The sequence below is a fragment of the Haemaphysalis longicornis genome, unplaced genomic scaffold, assembly GCF_048455015.1.
Source record: "Haemaphysalis longicornis isolate Haplotype H1 unplaced genomic scaffold, Haemaphysalis longicornis Haplotype H1 scaffold_10, whole genome shotgun sequence".
Classification (NCBI taxonomy): domain Eukaryota; kingdom Metazoa; phylum Arthropoda; class Arachnida; order Ixodida; family Ixodidae; genus Haemaphysalis; species Haemaphysalis longicornis.
In genome coordinates, this window is record NW_027526204.1 from 102868307 (window position 1) to 102887588 (window position 19282).

Below are 19282 nucleotides of genomic sequence, written 5' to 3' on the forward strand. Positions count from 1 at the left end.
TTACTCAGTTTTTTTTCTATTGCGGTCAGGCCCTTTCGTACGAAGATGCAGACGCCTCGTCGACCGGTCGTGTCGGCGTGTGCTCTGTACCCCGTTAGTTTCGGGTCCTGCACCACTGTCTCCTGCAGCATGATGATGTCCGGCTTTTTTGGCGAGCTCCGAATGTGTTGCTGCAGCGCCGCCTTCTTGTTTCCGAAGCTTTGACAATTCCATTGCCAGATGATAAACGGCTCGGTTTCCAGCTTTCCTGTGCGTTGTCTTGGCATTGTTATTATTGCATCGTGGGTTGCTGCACCTGTTCTTGGATGTAGGGATGATTGGCGAACTGCGCCGCGAATATCGGGTTGCGTATCATTATCTTCTGCGTCTGTTCGACGATCTCAAAGCGCTCGCACAGGTTCCTGTGGGACGCCGTCAGGGTGGAGAGCATCTCTTCCAGCCTTGCGAAGCGCTGTTCCGTTGCCGTCGCCAGGTTTTTGACTGTGGTCGTTAGGTTGCCCACCGTGGCCGTTAAGTCGCCCACCGTGGTCGTCAGCTTTTCGATTTGGGCGTCGTAATTCTTCTTGGTCGACGGTCTCGCTCGTTTCTTTGGCGCCTCTTCGTCTTCATCCTCATCTTTCGCAATTTCCATCGCCGTGTCGTTCTTTGGCTGCTCCTCTTGCTGATGTTGCTTTTGCTGCTGTTGTTGTCGCGGTTGTACCTGCTTCTGCTGGGCCGGTTGCTTTTGCTGCTGTAGCTGTTGCGTTTGTGGCGCGCTCGTCTGGTCCGCTTTGTTTTCTTGAAGCTCTTCTCCTTGGTGGTATCTCTGTTGTTGCTGCTGTTGTTGTATTAGCGCTTGCATGCTCCGGAGTTTCTTCTCCATATCTGCGAGCTTCCTTGACATAGTCTCGTTGGCCGCTCTCAGCTGTTCGCAGCATTGGTTGCCTCTCTTGTGCCCGTTCCCGCTGGCGGCGTCGGCCCAGCTCACGCCTTCCCACGGTTGTTGCTGCTGCTCGCTGCCGCGCAGGTGCCTCGTTTGTGAAGTCCCTCTTTGTGACGCACTCCGGGACGCGGGACGCCGGCGCGATGCACTTCGCGAGGCGCTGCGCGACGCGTGGCACGATCCGTTCACCCCACGTGACGTCACGTCGCCCAGCCGAGGGAAGGAGTCCGGCGATGGCACGCGCTGTCTCTCAGCGTTTCGGCGCTCCCATCTTCGTCTTCTCACCACGAAAGGAATTTTAAATTTTGCCTTGCAGACCTTATCTCCGGTGGGGTGACCTTCGCCGCACAGTTTACATTTGGGAACGCACTTGTGTCCATCGTTGGGGTTGCTCACTCCGCATGACAGGCACACTTTCGCGTTGGGTGTTGGGCACACGTCGCCCCGATGGCCGACCCTGCCACAGCACCTACACACCTCAATCTGTTTTCTGTACAAGCTGCACTGGTATAACGTCGATCCGTATCTCACGTATCTTGGAACCTTTTCGCTCTCGAAGGCGACGATGACCGTCATAGACGTTCCAATGCGCTTGGCTCCCACTGCCGTCGGGTTGTGCTTGGTTAGAATCTGCTCTAATATTTCGGCCTCGCTGTCTTCCGTTGGTATCCCTTTTATTACTCCCTTCACCGTGCCGTGGGCGGCAGTTCCGTATGCGTTGATTTCATACTTGTTTCCCTGCACTTCGATCTCGCGGATTCGGACGTATTTTTCTGCGCGTTCTCTGCTCGGAGTGCTGAGCACCATGATGTTTTGCTGGTAGTTGGGGCACGCCATGTCTTCGGCTCGCTCCTGCCTATCTATGCCCGCGGCCGCCATGATGGCTGCCGCGACGCATGCGGCTCCTCTTCTCGCGATGTCTAGCCCGCCGCGGGGCCTCAGTACAATCTTAAAGTCTTCCGCTGGCATATTCGGCATGCGGGCGGCCCGAATGGCCTCCTTTCTTGCACTAGTGCCTCTCGAAGCCTTGTTATTACGCTCGGTTTTATCGGCGTTGTCGATCGGCTCACCTTGGGCAACTTGCTCCTCCGGGTCCTGCTGCTGCCTCTTCTTCCTGTCGTGGCCGCCGATGTATAGCCAGCCGGCCGAGCTCTTGAAGTCATCTGGCGATATATCCTCCCCTTCGACTTGCACGCACATTCGGTTCGATGGCCCGTCTTCGGATGACGTCGCCGCCATGTCTTCCTCCATCATGCTCGGCGAGAACGCCGACTGTTGGCTTAGCGAAGCGCTAGTGCGTTAGGCTTAGCTTCGCCATGCCGGCGTCGAAAATGTCACTTTCGATAACTCGGCGAAAAACGCACCTTTTTGTTGAAATCCGGTGTCGGTCGGTAGTTCTCGACTTCGCGAAAGCACTAGTAGCAATATCTTAGTGGTTGAGACTATTGGCACTACTTAATTGGGCATAAATTACGGAGCCGATGTAAGCACGTTCGCACTCCTTGGCGACCGCAGCGCCCTCCCCACAAGAATTAGGGGAAGCCGTGAGAAAGATGACGCCAAAGACCCGCATGTCCCCCCCCCCCCCTCTCACCCTTCGAAAGACGCTAAAAGTGGCCGCCAGAAACGCCGCGTTCCAAACTGCGCAGTAAGGCGCCGACAGGTGCGACATTAAAGCAAGAAAAAAAAAAGAACAGAACTACCACCCGCGCTGTTTGGGCAGGGGGCGCGCGGGCACTGCGAAGGTGGGAAATTTGAATTGCGCGCTAAAAACCTCCGTTCAATTCATCAAGAGAGGAGTGAGACAGGGAGGCGAAGAGTGTGATGGGTGGTAGCCGTGAGCGGATGCCACCAGTGTGAATTCAAATGACGCCGCATGGGTAATTGCTGTGGGTGTCGTTTACAGCTTCGCAGTCCGACCACCTTAAAAACGTGAATTGGCGCCAATTTTTATAATGCAATAAAAATAATTTGTTATAGCTAAGTATCAGCGCACGCTCTTTTAGTATTGATGACCACGCCAGTTCTTTTCACTTTGTCGAAACCCGCTCCAAGGGACTATTACACTATTCTATGACAAGGTGTTATTACCTGGAGCAATAAAAATGCACCACAAATTCACTATCCGCTGTCGTGTTAGTGTATCCCTTAAATAGCGCTGTTTCTATTTTGTTTAGCTGCGTTGCGATACTTTTTGTGTGTGTTTCGAAACAAGAGGGTACGTTTGCAAATGTTTCCGTGATTTTAGTCATGTTCGAATGTTCATGTTTGCTTATAAGCGCAACTAGACACTAATCGCTACCGTTTCACTCTTCAAAGGTTTGAACGCGAACAAGAATTGAAATATTTTAGGGCCATGCAATGCCACGTACAGGATTTATTGAGGACGCACGTTTTGAGGTCAATACGTGCATATGTTGCTTCCTAATATGGTTTAAGACAGAATTCACTGGTGTTTAACGTCAGGGAATTTTCAACGTGTGGTCGCGCACACGCAGACACGTAGCGAGGGGAAGAAAACGAGTTCGATGTCCTTCAAGCAATATTTACCAGAACGAGACCCTTATCATTGCGTTTCCACGTTGTCGTTTGCCCTGTTCTATATACTGACCATTTCATATATAGAGTCCTCGCCAAGCGGCGCTTGAATCAAAGCAGAGTTTTAGACACTAATCACGTGGCTCACTGGCTAAGGCGTTGCGCTGATGAGCATGAAGTCGCGGGTTCGATTCCCGGCCGTGGCGGCCGCTTTTCTGATGGAGGCGAAAAGCAAAAATGCCCGTGTGTACGACACTTCGGCGCACGTTATCCCGAGGCAGTCCAAAATAATCCGGAGCCCTCCACTACGGCGCGCCTCATCGCCTGCGTTGCGTCGGCGCGTTAAACTCAATAATCAATCAATCAATCAAGACCCTAATAACAAACATGCCAGAGAGAGGAATGAAATCTCGCGGATGTGTTCCAAGACAGATCAATGTGAGAAGGAACCGGCGTACAACGCACTGACCCCACTGTAAGGCGTCTGCGTTTTTAATGTAACCACCAAGTGCCTCGCGCTGTCAAAAGTAAAAACGCGACGACATGCATTCTACCCTGTGTTGTTCACAGGCTCACGGGCTGCCAAATTTTTCCACAAAGTGCTAGTCGGCACACATGTGTTCCAACATATGTCTTCCGTATTTCGTGACCGAGGTACATAAACGAACGCTGCAATCTAACAGAGCGTTTTTTCAGTAATAACTAGTGCGATGAATCATTTAATTTTCGTTTTTCGAAACACAAAAGATAATTTGTTTTGAGATGTCTACCTGAGCTGAGCCAGAGTTTTTATATGATTGTGCATCACAAATGTACGGACAAGACGAAAATGATTTAATGCCTAATTCTTGCCTTCTGCTCACGGCCACAGATTGATGGAGCCACAGGCCAGCGGTACACATATGGTGAAGTTGAAACTATCTGCGAGTCCGTAGCCGCAGGGTTTCAGGAATTAGGCTTGGAGACAGGCGACACGGTGTGCTTCGTTTCATCAAACAGTGTAGACCTCACATTTGCCTTCATTGCAACCAGCTTCGCAGGAGGGATAATCGCTTGTGTTAAAACAATCTTCAACAAAAGTGAGTACAAGGGGCCCTGTTGTTGCCGTAGCATTTTAATGGCCAGAACTGCGGAACTTTACTTGTTGCTCGATTCACACCTCGTAACAAGCATTTCTTGCTTGCTTTGCGCTAGAATTCGCGCACTCCTGAACCACATTTCGCTTTGAAAACAGGTTTTTTTCTCAGATTATTGGCTTTGAGGCATACGCTGACATTTTTTGATGCTATGCTACACCAAAAGGTTTTTCACAATGCTTGAAAATACCATTTGTGTCATTACCTAGTGAAGAAGCGTTCGCTCCAACAAAGTTGTATATAAATAGATAGTTCCTTCAAACTGCAGTGATATTGTGTCCGCGGAATAATTAACCAAATTGGCAAATATGCAGTGCACTTCAGTTTTCCAATCTATCACCTGGGAAATTTTTTGGTGAGCATCTTTTCGTAGCCCCAAAAATACATGCTTCTTATAGTTGCGCATCGCTCCGAGTTTCAAAGTAGCTTCAAATTCAAATGCTCTAAAACGTTTCCCAAATTTATTTCTCATGTGCATCTATAACTGGGGAAAGTAAAAATTTACGTAATCCATAGACACAGTTATGTAATCTTCTCCAAGGTGCCTTTAGGATTTTTTCGTTTTTTTTTTTGCGCCTGATGTACGTGGGAGCAGCATTCATTACCTTTGCGTAATGTCCCTAGAGTTTATTATTCTAAATGTTGCAACCAATGCTTAAAAAATGTGCTGACTGAGTGCAACGCCTAAATTTTAACGGCCGTTCTCACTGTGGTACTGGCCGTTTACACGTAGACGACAACACCTCTTTACTCAGTTCGCTTGCACTCATTCCCAATAAAATTGGCCTGGTCGCAATGGAGTCACACAATGTGTACATTAGAATAAAATAACTTCAGTCCTTTCATAAATGGAGGACGGAGCTAACTTGCTCAACCTATAGTTGCGGGTACATTATGCATTTTTCTACCGAGGCCATTTTGTTTTACAGTTCTCTAGTAATATGTTGCCTGGATACACGTGTAACGTCAGAAAGTAGGGAGACATATCCTACGTATCGGACAGCTGCTCTCCAAATAACCTCAGGGACGTTCCGCCAATTTTCGATGCTGTTTTCGCTATAGGCTACCGTCTTCTCTATATGTCTGGTGTGTTCTCAATAAATCAGCGTTCAAAATTTTCAGACGTCATAAGTTGTGGAATAACAAACAGTTTGGTGTGCACGTACAGTTTTTTTTCTGTTAAATAGTCTCACGAACATGCTTGTTGCCTACCTAATAACTTTGAAGTGCGCCGTGCCACGTCGTGTTATGAATCGGCTTAGATGGTAATCAAACAAAAAAATACCTGGGACAATTTTTGGTAGAGACATTTCCGTAATCTAGCACAACAAAATTTGCACATATCCTCTAAATTGTTTTGTTTAACCTAACCACGTTTGCAGGAGGGGTTTCTAATCTCTGCTTTGTTCAGTTAGGTAGAAACGGTTGGGTTTTTTTTATTACACTCTGAATTTAGGGCTCTAAAACAATTGCTTGTTTTTTGCTGGTCCATGTTGATGTAGGAAAGTGATATTTACACATTCGCTATCCCTATTCTCTGCCACTCACTCAGGAGAAGCAGAGCGAGTCCTGGGCATGACAAAGCCCACACTTATTTTCTGTGATGTGTCAAGTGCGGCTACCATTAGGCTGGCCAGCGACGGCATAACGTCTGTAAAGGTACGTGAAAAACCTTCTGTGCTCTTTGCTAGCTTGCCCTTATTCCAAGGTGGTTTTGGAGTTTGGAGTAAAGTTATGCATCTGTATATATATATATATATATATATATATATATATATATATATATAGCAGAACAGAGAGATACGGGACGAGGGACTCGGTAAAGATACATATCAAGGTTGCAGTCGTCATTGCCATGCCAGTGCTATTCGGCTTTTTTTCGAAATATTTAATAGGGCCGAATGACGTGTGCTTGTCACGTTTCTTTTTTGATTCATTGATAAATAACCGAAAATATAAGTCGAGAAAAAATCCGCCGTTTTCCGGGAGCGGGACTCGAACCCACATCTCCGCATAACCGGTGCGGTGCGTTAGCCATTACGCTATCCCCACAGCGGCTTCTCTCTCGACTTTAAAGCGGGGGTTTATATTTACAAGAGCTCTGAGGCCGGTCAACTAGCGCCGCCCCTCGACTACCGCGGGAGACGTAGAACGTCTTCTTTCCCAGCGGCCGCCACGTAGAACGTGGTCGGAGGTCGGGGTTAGCAATTGGCATATCCGAACTGCTGGAGCCAGTGCCTCGTAATGCATGTAGCAGAACAGAGAGATACGGGACGAGGGACTCGGTAAAGATACATATCAAGGTTGCAGTCGTCATTGCCAGTGCTATTCGGCTTTTTTTCGAAATATTTAATAGGGCCGAATGACGTGTGCTTGTCACGTTTCTTTTTTGATTCATTGATAAATAACCGAAAATATAAGTCGAGAAAAAATCCGCCATTTTCCGGGAGCGGGACTCGAACCCACATCTCCGCATAACCGGTGCGGTGCGTTAGCCATTACGCTATCCCCACAGCGGCTTCTCTCTCGACTTTAAAGCGGGGGTTTATATTTACAAGAGCTCTGAGGCCGGTCAACTAGCGCCGCCCCTCGACTACCGCGGGAGACGTAGAACGTCTTCTTTCCCAGCGGCCGCCACGTAGAACGTGGTCGGAGGTCGGGGTTAGCAATTGGCATATCCGAACTGCTGGAGCCAGTGCCTCGTAATGCATGTAGCAGAACAGAGAGATACGGGACGAGGGACTCGGTAAAGATACATATCAAGGTTGCAGTCGTCATTGCCAGTGCTATTCGGCTTTTTTTCGAAATATTTAATAGGGCCGAATGACGTGTGCTTGTCACGTTTCTTTTTTGATTCATTGATAAATAACCGAAAATATAAGTCGAGAAAAAATCCGCCGTTTTCCGGGAGCGGGACTCGAACCCACATCTCCGCATAACCGGTGCGGTGCGTTAGCCATTACGCTATCCCCACAGCGGCTTCTCTCTCGACTTTAAAGCGGGGGTTTATATTTACAAGAGCTCTGAGGCCGGTCAACTAGCGCCGCCCCTCGACTACCGCGGGAGACGTAGAACGTCTTCTTTCCCAGCGGCCGCCACGTAGAACGTGGTCGGAGGTCGGGGTTAGCAATTGGCATATCCGAACTGCTGGAGCCAGTGCCCCGACCTCCGACCACGTTCTACGTGGCGGCCGCTGGGAAAGAAGACGTTCTACGTCTCCCGCGGTAGTCGAGGGGTGGCGCTAGTTGACCGGCCTCAGAGCTCTTGTAAATATAAACCCCCGCTTTAAAGTCGAGAGAGAAGCCGCTGTGGGGATAGCGTAATGGCTAACGCACCGCACCGGTTATGCGGAGATGTGGGTTCGAGTCCCGCTCCCGGAAAACGGCGGATTTTTTCTCGACTTATATTTTCGGTTATTTATCAATGAATCAAAAAAGAAACGTGACAAGCACACGTCATTCGGCCCTATTAAATATTTCGAAAAAAAGCCGAATAGCACTGGCAATGACGACTGCAACCTTGATATATATATATATATATATATATATATATATATATATATATATATATATATATATATATATATATATATATATATAGCGAACCAGAATTGGAAATAAGGGCTTCTTGAATGAAGACAGAGGTTAGGGTGGCAGTAAATAAAGCCAAGGAAAGCAAAGAAGAAAATGGGGTAAGTCATTTATTATCCTTAAAATAGGTGTAGATTTTTGATAGAAAGAAAAACAGTGGGAGACACCATGCCCGCCGGGTGGGATAAATCCAACCAATTTCTGTTTCTGTGCTCTTTCGGGCTGTTTCTGTGGTTTTAAGGAGTTGTTATAGAGATTATTTTGGCCTGGTGTTGACAAACACAGCTAATCCAAATTACCCTGTAGCTGCGCAAGGCGTTATGCGGTATCGTAACCTGTCCACGGGTAATGAATAACCGTGCCTCGGTTACGAGTTCCTAGTCCCGTGGCACGTCGTAAGTCTCAACGTTGAGGACACGTAATGTTAATCGTAGATATAGGGAAAGCAATATACACGCTTAGACATATCTACAGATAACGGAGATAGCAAGCGGCACTACTTAGCTCCCAAAGGTTACAGGTTTACATACCTAGAAAAGAAACGTTGCTCACGCTAACTCATATCATCAGAGAAAGCCACGGCGCCAACGTAGGTTTTACTCACTTGCTCCTAGCCCACTATAATAAAGACACAAGGCAATGTTTGTGATCTTAGCAATGCAGTTGTGATCTACAGGAATACCGAACTACTAATTCAGAATACTAAAAAGTGTGGCTAAATAAAAACCAGCGCTGCTATTACTGTTCAGGTATAGGTTTATGTTACTATTACAGTCCAGAAAATATGGTCGTGTAAATACCTGCAAGCCGATCAATTTTTTGTGCACGTCAGGTGTCGGTGATGTCAAGTATCGGTCATTGTGCCTCATCTAATTTCTCTGAGGAATATTTTCCCGTTAATTTGGGCAACTGATGTCCCTGAATATGACAGCGCCAAGCATCGGGACCCTCCGCCTGTGTGTCTGATCTATCAGCTTTTTTAGCGCCGCCATTCAAGCACCCAGGCGCCTTGCCTAACCCATGAAGCGGCACACCTAATACATAAGTTTACCAATGGCCTAAAGGGCGCTTCGGTGCCTATAAGAAGTCAACCATATGAATTGGGCGCATAAGAATTAAGATGACAGATTTACAATGGGCGAAAATAGGCAATGCGATTCATATCGAATAAATGTTTCTTTGATTCGTGATGAATTCGCAACCACGTATGCTTGCAGGCGCTGGTGACAACGGGTTATTACGACGGCATGGTGGATTTCGCCAAGGTCAAGGAAACACCCCGAAGCAAGTACAGACGACCAGCTTGTCCCAGCCCCCACGATGTTTTCACCGTCTTTATGTCCAGCGGTACAACAGGTCTCCCAAAAGCGGCTCTTATAACCCATTACAATTTCATAGCTTCGCTCGTGTGTGGTGGGTGAGTAAAGGTCGGTTTGTTTCTATTTGAAAGAATTATTAAAGTTTGCAATACTCAGCCGGTGATTCGTGTTGAGGGCAGAAAGCTGCGGGACGAAGAGTTCAAACTCCGTCGCTGTCAAATTTCGATGCGCGGCAAAAACTTTTGACAAAACGTATTCCCGACATTATTAGTTCTGATTGAATAGACCAGTAGGCCCAGTTTTCATTTCTAATTCATTCATTGGTTCCGCAGATTTACGAAACTCAGTGGCAAGCACTTAAAATCAGGGTAGTTCATGTGCCATTGCTCAAGCGAAAGTTATTCGCACTTTGGATAGAAATGCAAATTTAATTTTATGCCTTGCACGTGACCGCCGCCAAGAAAAGAAGTTTTAGCCGCACCGAAATTGAAAACCTGAAGTTCCCATAGTGAATGTTTCGCAGTGTTTGCGACAATGCTTCACACCTCACAATATGCTAGCTGGATTTAGAGGTAATATATATACGTTGGATATGTATCCACAGTGGGCAATTCACTCTATTTCAGCATCCCGCTGGGCATTTCAGAGTCATTTAAATATATTCGGACCTCAATTTAACTGCATTTTTTTCAGCTTCCGATTAAGGTTATTTAAGCACCAAGGTACTATAACAATAGTGTGAATAAAATTAGAATTGTTATCCCCTTGTCAAATAGATCTAAAATTATACTCGACAAGGCAGACTAAGTAGCCCTGCCGAATGGCACTACGCCACTCAATAGTGACCCCGACAAATGCCGTTGAGTGTGCTTTTCTCCTCTCAACCCCGTGCACTACAGCGCAGGACACCACAGCCACAGACAGGGTATGTCAGCTCAAGAGCAGTGAAGAGCACATATTTTTGTTTATTTGGTCTTCTTTCGGACGATATTACACGCCTGCTTAAAAAAACTAGTAGAATGTTGCTGGCTCGCGCGACCAGTATGTATGGCTGAGTTTTAGCAGAGTGGAGGCGAGGAACAGGACAAGCGGATGTCCTGGATGCTTACCAACGTCCTCTTTAGGACGACTAAAATCAGAATAATTGCCGCTCGTTAAGCGAATCGTAGGAGTATAAGAAGCGCTAAATACCGAACAGGACGACCACAGGCCCGCCGATCAGTATTGAAAAGTGGTTGAGGTGGAGCTGGTAGGATCGTCTATACCACGAAAAAAACAGGAACTCCTCGGCGCAAGGAACGAAGTAGCGTCATGCACTTAGGTCGTACAGAGGTACAAGCTACGAAAAGAAACATCTGTAAGGTAGGCTGACAAAGCCAGCCGCAGAAGAGGTTGTCCGCGAAAAGCAGCACGTAGAAGATAGCGTAATCATTGCAGCGGTCTCTGGCATGGCTGGGTGAGGCGTAGCCGTAATGAAACCGATGGGAGCTAAAGACAAGTCAACATTCTTTGGCTTTTCATGCTAGACATTCCTGGCACGCATGGTGAAAGCGGGGGGAGGGCAGCTGGCACTGGTGAGTCAAAGTAAAAACCCCGACTGTTGCCGTGTCTATTAGCGATATCTCCAGGAAAACGAGCAGGCTGGGTGAGAAGACAGTGAAAGGTGTATAGATTTGCGAGCGGCGGCCCTGAACGGTTTCATTGGAATCTCCATTTTGTCAAAGGTGACCAAAGAGTGTTCGTGCATCCAGAGGTCAGTGCTGGTTCTGAACATCGAGACTCTGACGCGCATTCGGAAACGAGGGTTTCAAAAGTTCCAGGTGGAAACTGGCCGCATTTGATAGAAGCAAATATTTCAAGGTTATGGTATTCTTTTCAACGCTATAGTAGAAAAGAATGTACGTTCTGCTTAAAGGTGAGAGGAGAGAGCGGCTTTTAAAAGGCCTTTGAAAGCTAACGAAAGCGAATTAACTGACAAATTGGAGGGCTTCTTGGACCCACTTTAAATTTTTTGTTGGAATGAACTGCATATTCAAGGTGTTATAACATGATCATATTGCCCTGGTTGAGAACGTATAAAGGAAGATAGCACAATCGAGGAGGAGGAATACATACCACCCGCCCATCGTTCGCAACATTCCTGCTATAACTTCTATAATTTTCTTTCTTCCATAGCTCACGTTTAAGCAGACAATAAATTTGCTGTGATGTAGAATAATTTTACCCGTAATTTTTAGCCTTTTTCGACGAAAGTGTTTTCGGGCTGTCTTCATGTCTTTGTACCCGCAAAAGTATCGTGTTGCTCGCTCGCGATTGCAACTTCGAATTAACCAGTTCTGTTGCTAAACACTCATTTGCAGGTACAAAAACCCAGGAATAACAAAGGGTGGTGTGTGGCTCGTCTACTTGCCTGTTATGCACGGCTCCCCATTTTGGGTTTGTTTTATGGCAATCACTCACTTTGTGGAGGCCGTAATTCTCGCACCTATAGACCTGCAATCAGTTCTACCGTTCATACCAAAGTACAAGGTAAGAGCAATCACAATTAGAGTGAAGGGTGTAACCAATGCGTTACTTTGTAAAAAAACATTGGTCGCCATTCTGCACTACGAAAGTGGATGCCCAGAGAAGCTGTTGTAAACCACGACAAATGTCGATGGAGGAGGGCATAAAATGTTTCTGGTCCTCTCGGCGGGCTTGTCGCTGGCGGTCGGTATTGCCACTAGATAAAGGAAGATAGTACCGGCACTCTTTTCTCCTAATGTCCCGTGCCGCCGCCATGATCCTTGGCCAGTTCGCATTAAGTGGCATTTTTACACTGCGACGGTTCGTGGGCGCCGCCATTTTGTTGTTTATGCGTTTGAGTCGGTCAACTCTAGCAGGCTTAGCTTTTCCTCCCGGCTCTATTGCTGCGAGCGTCTGACGTCGTTCCGAATGCCAATCAAAGATAACTCGTGGAACAGCTTTTCAGCCGAAGACGTGTGTCCAAAATGAGGCAAATGCTGGGTGCTGCGTAGCCGGACGCATGCTCTAGGCGTCTTGGGCACCCGCCGCGGTGGCTCAGTGGCTAAGGCGTTCCGCTGCTGAGCACGAGGTCGCGGGTTCGATTCCCGGCCGCGGCGGCCGCTTTTCTGATGGAGGCGAAAAGCAAAAACGCCCGTGTGTACGAGATTTCGGCGCACGTTAAAGATCCCCAGGTGGTCAAAATTAATCCGGAGCCCTCGACTACGGCGCGCCTCATCGCCTGCGTTGCGTCGGCGCGTTAAACCCTACCATGAATCAATAGGCGTCTTGGGCAAGCACTGCTCTATTTAGGGACACTAGCTCAGCCTAGCCTTCAAAGATAATCTGCGAACACAACCTTTACCAGGAACATACTGGAGGGCGGGGGTTCATTGTTCACAAGTTCTTTATCACAATGACGCGGTTTGGATGCTTGTTGTCTTGTATTCAGTAAACGAATTCTGAGCAGTATGTTGTGTTCGTGATTAGCCTGACGCATTCACACGGCGTTTTAGATTTTGGCGAATCAGCTGTATCTGCGCGCAAAGGTCTCTTTTGCCCACGGCGACGAAACCGTTGGTTGGTAAAGGTATACAACTTTGTTGTAAGAAGCCCCTCTTATATTTTGATGCTTTGGGTCAGCCCTATTGGAAAGGTAACATATACCTCTAAACAAATTGCAGAACTTTCTACTTCTAGAGAGCCTAAAAGCGTATGACGATAATAATTACTAGGTTTTGCACTCAAAATGACGGTAGATCAGAATTTGTATTTATTTGCAAAAGCATGAAGACATCGCCACACGTATGCGCAAGAAAGCCACAGTTAGTGCAAATTTCTGCTCTGTTGTGCGTTCCGGCTTTGCAACAGTGACGAACTACTACGCCGAAAATGAAACCAATGAGGCGGAGGTGACGTCTGGTGTAGGAGGTGTAATTTCAAATATTGAGAACAAAAGTTTTGCTTGGCGCCCACCAAAAGTCGGAAATGACACGATGCACCAGAACAATTAGTGTCCGTACTCCTATTCATTGCCAAAAGGAACATGATAAGGCCCCCACGCAACACACATATTATGACGCTCATCCAGAGCACCGATGCCTATGGCAAAATACCGGAACCATTCATTCAAAACAAAATTCAGGCTGGCCACACACTGAGAATATGTTGGTTGGCCAATGCCAGAAGGCCGCTCGAACTTCTTATCGGTGGCAATAATTGAAGTCGGGCTAACGTAGCTGCCTTTAGCTCTTGTGTTTTGAATACCTGTTGTCAAGTTGCCACCTTACCAAATCCTCCAGCTCATGTCTCTTTTTCTGCACAGCGTGACTGCACACCTGCTTGCAGCAAACTTGCTTGAATATTTTGGCAAAAACGATACCTCCGTGAATAAATATGCACTGCCACAGTGTGCAGAAGATTTTGCTCTTTTTGCTGAATTTAGGGGGCAAAACTTAAAACTGTATGGTTAGCGTCAGCTCATCGTCTGAAGAAGATGAAGAGTGCCATTCGGTTAACTGAATTTGTGCAAAGTGGTTGATGTATAGGCAGGACTGCTTCGTGAGCCGCCACGCGACTGAAGGCTTCAGTAAATGCATTTACATATACTGTAATCGATTCTCCTTATTATCGAATATCGATTTACTGTAATTGATAATATGAACCGATTTGCCATCGATTAATATTGCCGTTTTTCTGATAGAAACCGTACAACAGTACAGCATATTTCCCCGTGAATTGGAATTTTTGTCGGTGGTTCGCAAACGACAGCACTGGAGTCTCTGCGAGGAAGACGGCAGTCACAATCGCGCAGGCTTCCCTCATATATTTTACGTGCTGACTGTCTGTTCGCGTTTGAGCCTATCGTACGCTACCATATTACCCTAGGCAAATCTTGCAAAAAATGTACCCAGCTCTGCGAGATTCGTAGCCTATGTATCAAATTGTGCCCTGTATTATACTGTCGCGTCATATGATAAAGTGATTATGGTGAAAATACTAAGAAAATAGTGAATGAAATGTGCTACCAAAATTTAAGAGAACGCGAGCAGTTTTGTTCGCACTACTTGGGAAATATTTGAAGGTTTTATTTTATATAAATGGCACAGCAATCTTAACAAAGGCGCCCTAATGTCACAGCTTGGTTGAAAAAAAATTTTGTCTTTTATGGCACGAACGCCTACTCAATAAAGTGCTACTTTACAAGTACCAGGACTCCTCCCTTACTGAAATATAAAATTCTCCCGCTTGTCACTCAGAGCATACGAGCGGCGGCACGTTGTTTCGTAGACTTCATGGAGGTCACACAAGACACTCAGGCGCGTTAAACGTTATATTGAAAAACTTAAAGGCTCTCTCTGTGTCATAAACTTTAGCAGCCCAAGAAACATTTTCTAGTTTAAAGACAATTTAAACAATCTCAAGCTGAGTGTTGGGAGAGGGAAGGGGCTTTGTAAACCAACAATGTGCGTTGGGTAATTTTGAAGCCCTGTGTTAAAATAAGCAGTAAAGCACTGAGGAAGTATCTTAACCATCGCCTAAAGCAATGTTATTATTTGGTTTGGTTTTGGAAACTTACCGTGATTTTTTCAACCTCTTTTAGGTGACACACCTAGTGCTATACCCCACGCATGCAATACATCTGGTACAAAAAGGACTGCCACCCACTTTGGACATTAGCAGCTTGGGGAATGTGTTCATTGCAGGAAGTGCGATCCCGCCGCAAATTATGAGAGGTATTGCCGAAATATTCTCGGAATGTCTTATTCACCAAGGTAAGGGTTCCAAAGCCATTTGACACATTGTAGGGTGTATAAATCCCATACATTAAGTACTTTCTTCTGGCTTTCCCTTCAGCCGGCTTTAACGAACCACACTCTGCGTAGCACACCTTTTTGTAGTGGGCGTTAGTGGTTAGCTGTGTGTTTTTAGTGGCATGAGCGTGGGCTTGAAACCATGCCATATCCTGAAATCCTTGTCAAAGATGACAACTCTTCACGCTATGTTACCGGAAACTGTTTTTCGACTGTTACAACACTTGTAATATCCTTTCCTGAAGTTCTTAAAACTACGATGGCAGGGCTTTGCAGTATATTGGCACGCAATAAAATAAAAGTAGCCAGTTTTTAACCCAACGCAACCTCCTGAATTCGTGTGGCGACATTGCACCTGCGCTCCTCCATACACCGTAACAGATGTTTGCGGGCTAGGTCAGCTGGTTATCATTTGCACAAATGCCGTAACATTTTGTCTCGTCAGACTGTGGTCCAATTCTGTGTTGTCTTATTAAAATCTTGTTAGCATCACGACGGCCCAATACATTAAATTTTCCCAGAACAGCCGCTTTACTAGGGCTGTCTCGCTGGTATGTAATAGTAAAGCTAGAACTACAGGTCGGAACCCCAGCTCATAGCAGCAGGACTCGTAGAAGCAATAAAAATATTTGTTGCATTACGTTAAAGTGGAAATTCGTGGTATATATACCACTGTGAGAGCCAGTGGTAGGGGTCCCTAGTGGCTACAAGGTTACCCAATAAGTTATACCAAAACGAAAGTACTGATTCTACTAAAAAGCAAAATCATTTTCCACATTTTAAACTGCGAATGTCGAACCAGTCATGAAATAGTTTTCACTAGAATAAATTCAGGGGGTACCTGGCACAGCGTATTTGTCGAATTGCGGAAGCAAACCATTTCATTTAAAGCTAGGCTGTCCCTTATGTCTATTAGAGGTCTTTCGCCATTTTTTCAAATTCTGTTACGACAATGTCTTCGTCACGAGAAAAAAAGTGTGTGTTGCGTTTCCGTAGTTTCTTCGCCGAGCTGCTTTGCTGAAAAATTTTGACAAACCCTCTAGTTAACCGTAAATGTATAGTATCAGTGCAGACATCCTTTGGTACGTTTGCAATTAGAATGCTCTTTATAGACCTTAAGTCGTCCAGTCGAGCATTGTTCCCTTTTATTAGGTTTGTCCTAATCATGTTCGCTTTGCATCATTTTCATCTGTTTGTATTGTTCTTTTAAGAGCGGAACACTTTAAATGAGCCATGAAGAGAAAATACAAGTTCGTTTAATTTGAAAGAACTAGGATTCAGTATCTCACTCAGCTCCATTACAGCCACAAAAGATGTTTTTTAACGAAAAAAAAGCAAGAAGTATTCAAAAACTTTCGAATTTTGCGCCACAGTGACGTGTTATGAGCAAGAATGACGTCATACGGGCCAACAATAAAACATAATTTTTAGTGTGTTAACGGCACGTTAGCATTCGGTCAAATGGAACTACAGGCCCCCCTTTACAGACGTCCAGTCAAGTGTCGTCGCGACAGGTCAATTAGGCGGCCGCCAATCGCACAAACCAGGTTCCGTGACGTCATAGAAAAGTTGCGGAAAATTGGCTAGGGATTCGCGACTGCTTCACGCGTTTTCTTTAATATCTTTGTTATTTGTTCGACGAATGCGATGATATTGGTATCATTGTCATCGGGACTAAGCAGTCTTTCTAATAAACACAACTTATATTTTGTCTTCGTGGCTCCTTTAAAGGCCCGGATTGTCGTCGCAGCTCGTCCGTGGTCACAGAATCGTACGTAACGAGAAACATAACGCATAACGCACCCGAACCGAGGCTTCGAAAAGATCACCATTTCGCCTGGTCGGTATCTAACCTGAGTCCCCCGCGTTACAAGACGATGGGAAGTCAACTGGGCCCCACTGGCACACATTCGTCGTATGCAAAGTATTGGGGTGATCCCTGCGCTGTGCCGTAGCCACGGAGGTGGCCGTTGGTAGCCCGCAAATAAGTACACAATACCATAACATACGAAGGAAATCATTTTTACGCATTTATTACCCAAAATAATGAAAATTGAGTCAAGTTAATCGTGATAGCCATTTCCAGGGGCTGCGGCAGCATTTCTTGACCACGTCGCTACCAACGCCAGTCTGATACTGAAACAAATCAAGAGAGGGCGCCAGAGCCCTTGTGAAAGATAACTGCTCCGCGTTTGACAGATTTCGTGTTGAGTGGGACGGCTCTAATTTTGTTAGTACATTGGTGCATAACGGTGGATCGGCGGCTTCTGTAATGAAGATGCCCAAATTACTCGTGTAGGCCTCCATACACGTCTTTACACAAGTTAATCTGTTGAAGGCAACAACGCATTGCGAGTTTACCCGTTCTCTTGGCAAAATCAGGGCTTGGAGATGGTGCGAGGGTTGCGCGTTAAAACTGTATTGTGTATCATCGTGGTTCGAATCCCCAACGCAGATAAATTTGTTTTTTGTATTCTGTGCGCGTATCTTCACGTGGCGTTTATAAATCAATTCTAGGCGAAGTACTTCGAAATCATGCTCCTTCTCCCACTTTGTGTGTTCCTCAAACATATCGCAGGTTACGGACTCAGCGAGGTTTGCTCCGCCATTGCGTACACGCGAGGAATGTGCCACGACTTCAAAACTACTGGAACGCCCATACCATGCGTGAGCATCAAGGTGAGGTATCCCTCCACTTTACACAAGCTGTTTTAGAGCCTCGAAGCAAATCCTTGGATGGCATCATTCCGAATATTTCGTGCGATCTATTGTAAAACAATCTGACAGCATCCTGCTTAACCTTCGAAAGCAAACATTTCTTTTGATTTTCTCCCAGGTTTTGATGCGGCGCAATGTGTCTCTGTGGCCTGCTGTGCTCCGCTGTGTTTAACTTACAGTAGATAACTCTAGCTGGCCTCCTCGTATCGCTGCCGCGGGGTCCAGAAATCGCCTCTCGCGGGGAGGAAGTGTGGGGCGGTCACTAGGTGTAGTTGCACGCGATAATGCTGACCTCCATGCGCACGGGCGAGCCGTCGGGCAAGAGAAGCGACTCCCGAGAAGGTGCCTTAGGGAACTCCAGTTGCTGCGTGTACCGCGTTGTATGTGCTTTGAATGGGTAGCCTCTTGTCCAAGGAGATTGAAACTGGCAGTAATTCCCCCGGGAGAAAAAGAAATATTCGAAGAACGCCTACCAAAGTCGTTACATTTAAATAACATCACCCTAGAAATAAACACACTCGGAGAGTTTCGCAATCTCATATAATTATAGGCGCTTCGATTTAAGCAGCCACGAAGCATCAATTCAAAACACAGACCCAGTTTTTCATGTTTTTCAGCTAGACTAATATATAGTAATGGGTGCATTCCGACAGCCACAGCTGTGAAGTGAGTTACGTACGATTGCGTATTTCTAACCGGCGCAAAATATTACTCAAAACTTCGTATTGGATAAACAATAAATATTGCAAATGCGTCGTAATTGTCAACGCACTGGCAACTGTTCACACTTTCTTAATTGTTACTACATTTAGTGCGCAAGGTAGATTCACCAGCGTTTTTGGTACACGAAATATGTCAGCAAGTATCGGCATTCATGCGTATGCGTAACGCGAACTGAGTCTCTGCTGGAATGACACGTTTTTTCCTGGCGGCCTTATAATCCAGGTAGAGGTTTGTTAGCTTGTTGGCAACGTAAATTAATCTTGCCCCGCAACCAGCACTGCATGTTGCTTTTATTTAAGTATGTGTAAAAAATTCACTCATCGCCACGAAGTGAATCATGACGAGTTGGCGAAGCATTAGGGATCGTTCTTACCGTAAATAACCCGTGGCATTGCCCACTCGCGCATCTAAATGAGTGACAACGCCTGTGTACAGTATATACCATTCCAATCCAATCGAATTTGATAAAATTCAATTTAATCCGATTCATTTCAATCCAATCCAATCCAAATACAATTCA

General features: G+C 46.1%; 1 protein-coding gene across 2 annotated transcripts in view; it reads left to right on the forward strand.

Moving 5' to 3' along the window:
• LOC144158992 (luciferin 4-monooxygenase-like) overlaps nt 1–19282 on the forward strand; it is a 40166-nt gene that overhangs the window by 14642 nt on the left and 6242 nt on the right. For both annotated transcript variants that reach the window (XM_077690212.1, XM_077690213.1), the window contains exons 3-8: nt 4332–4539; nt 6149–6255; nt 9404–9603; nt 11866–12034; nt 15111–15282; nt 17900–18000. In XM_077690212.1, coding sequence (XP_077546338.1) covers nt 4332–4539; nt 6149–6255; nt 9404–9603; nt 11866–12034; nt 15111–15282; nt 17900–18000 — 957 coding nt within the window. The remainder of the gene's footprint in view (nt 1–4331; nt 4540–6148; nt 6256–9403; nt 9604–11865; nt 12035–15110; nt 15283–17899; nt 18001–19282) is intronic.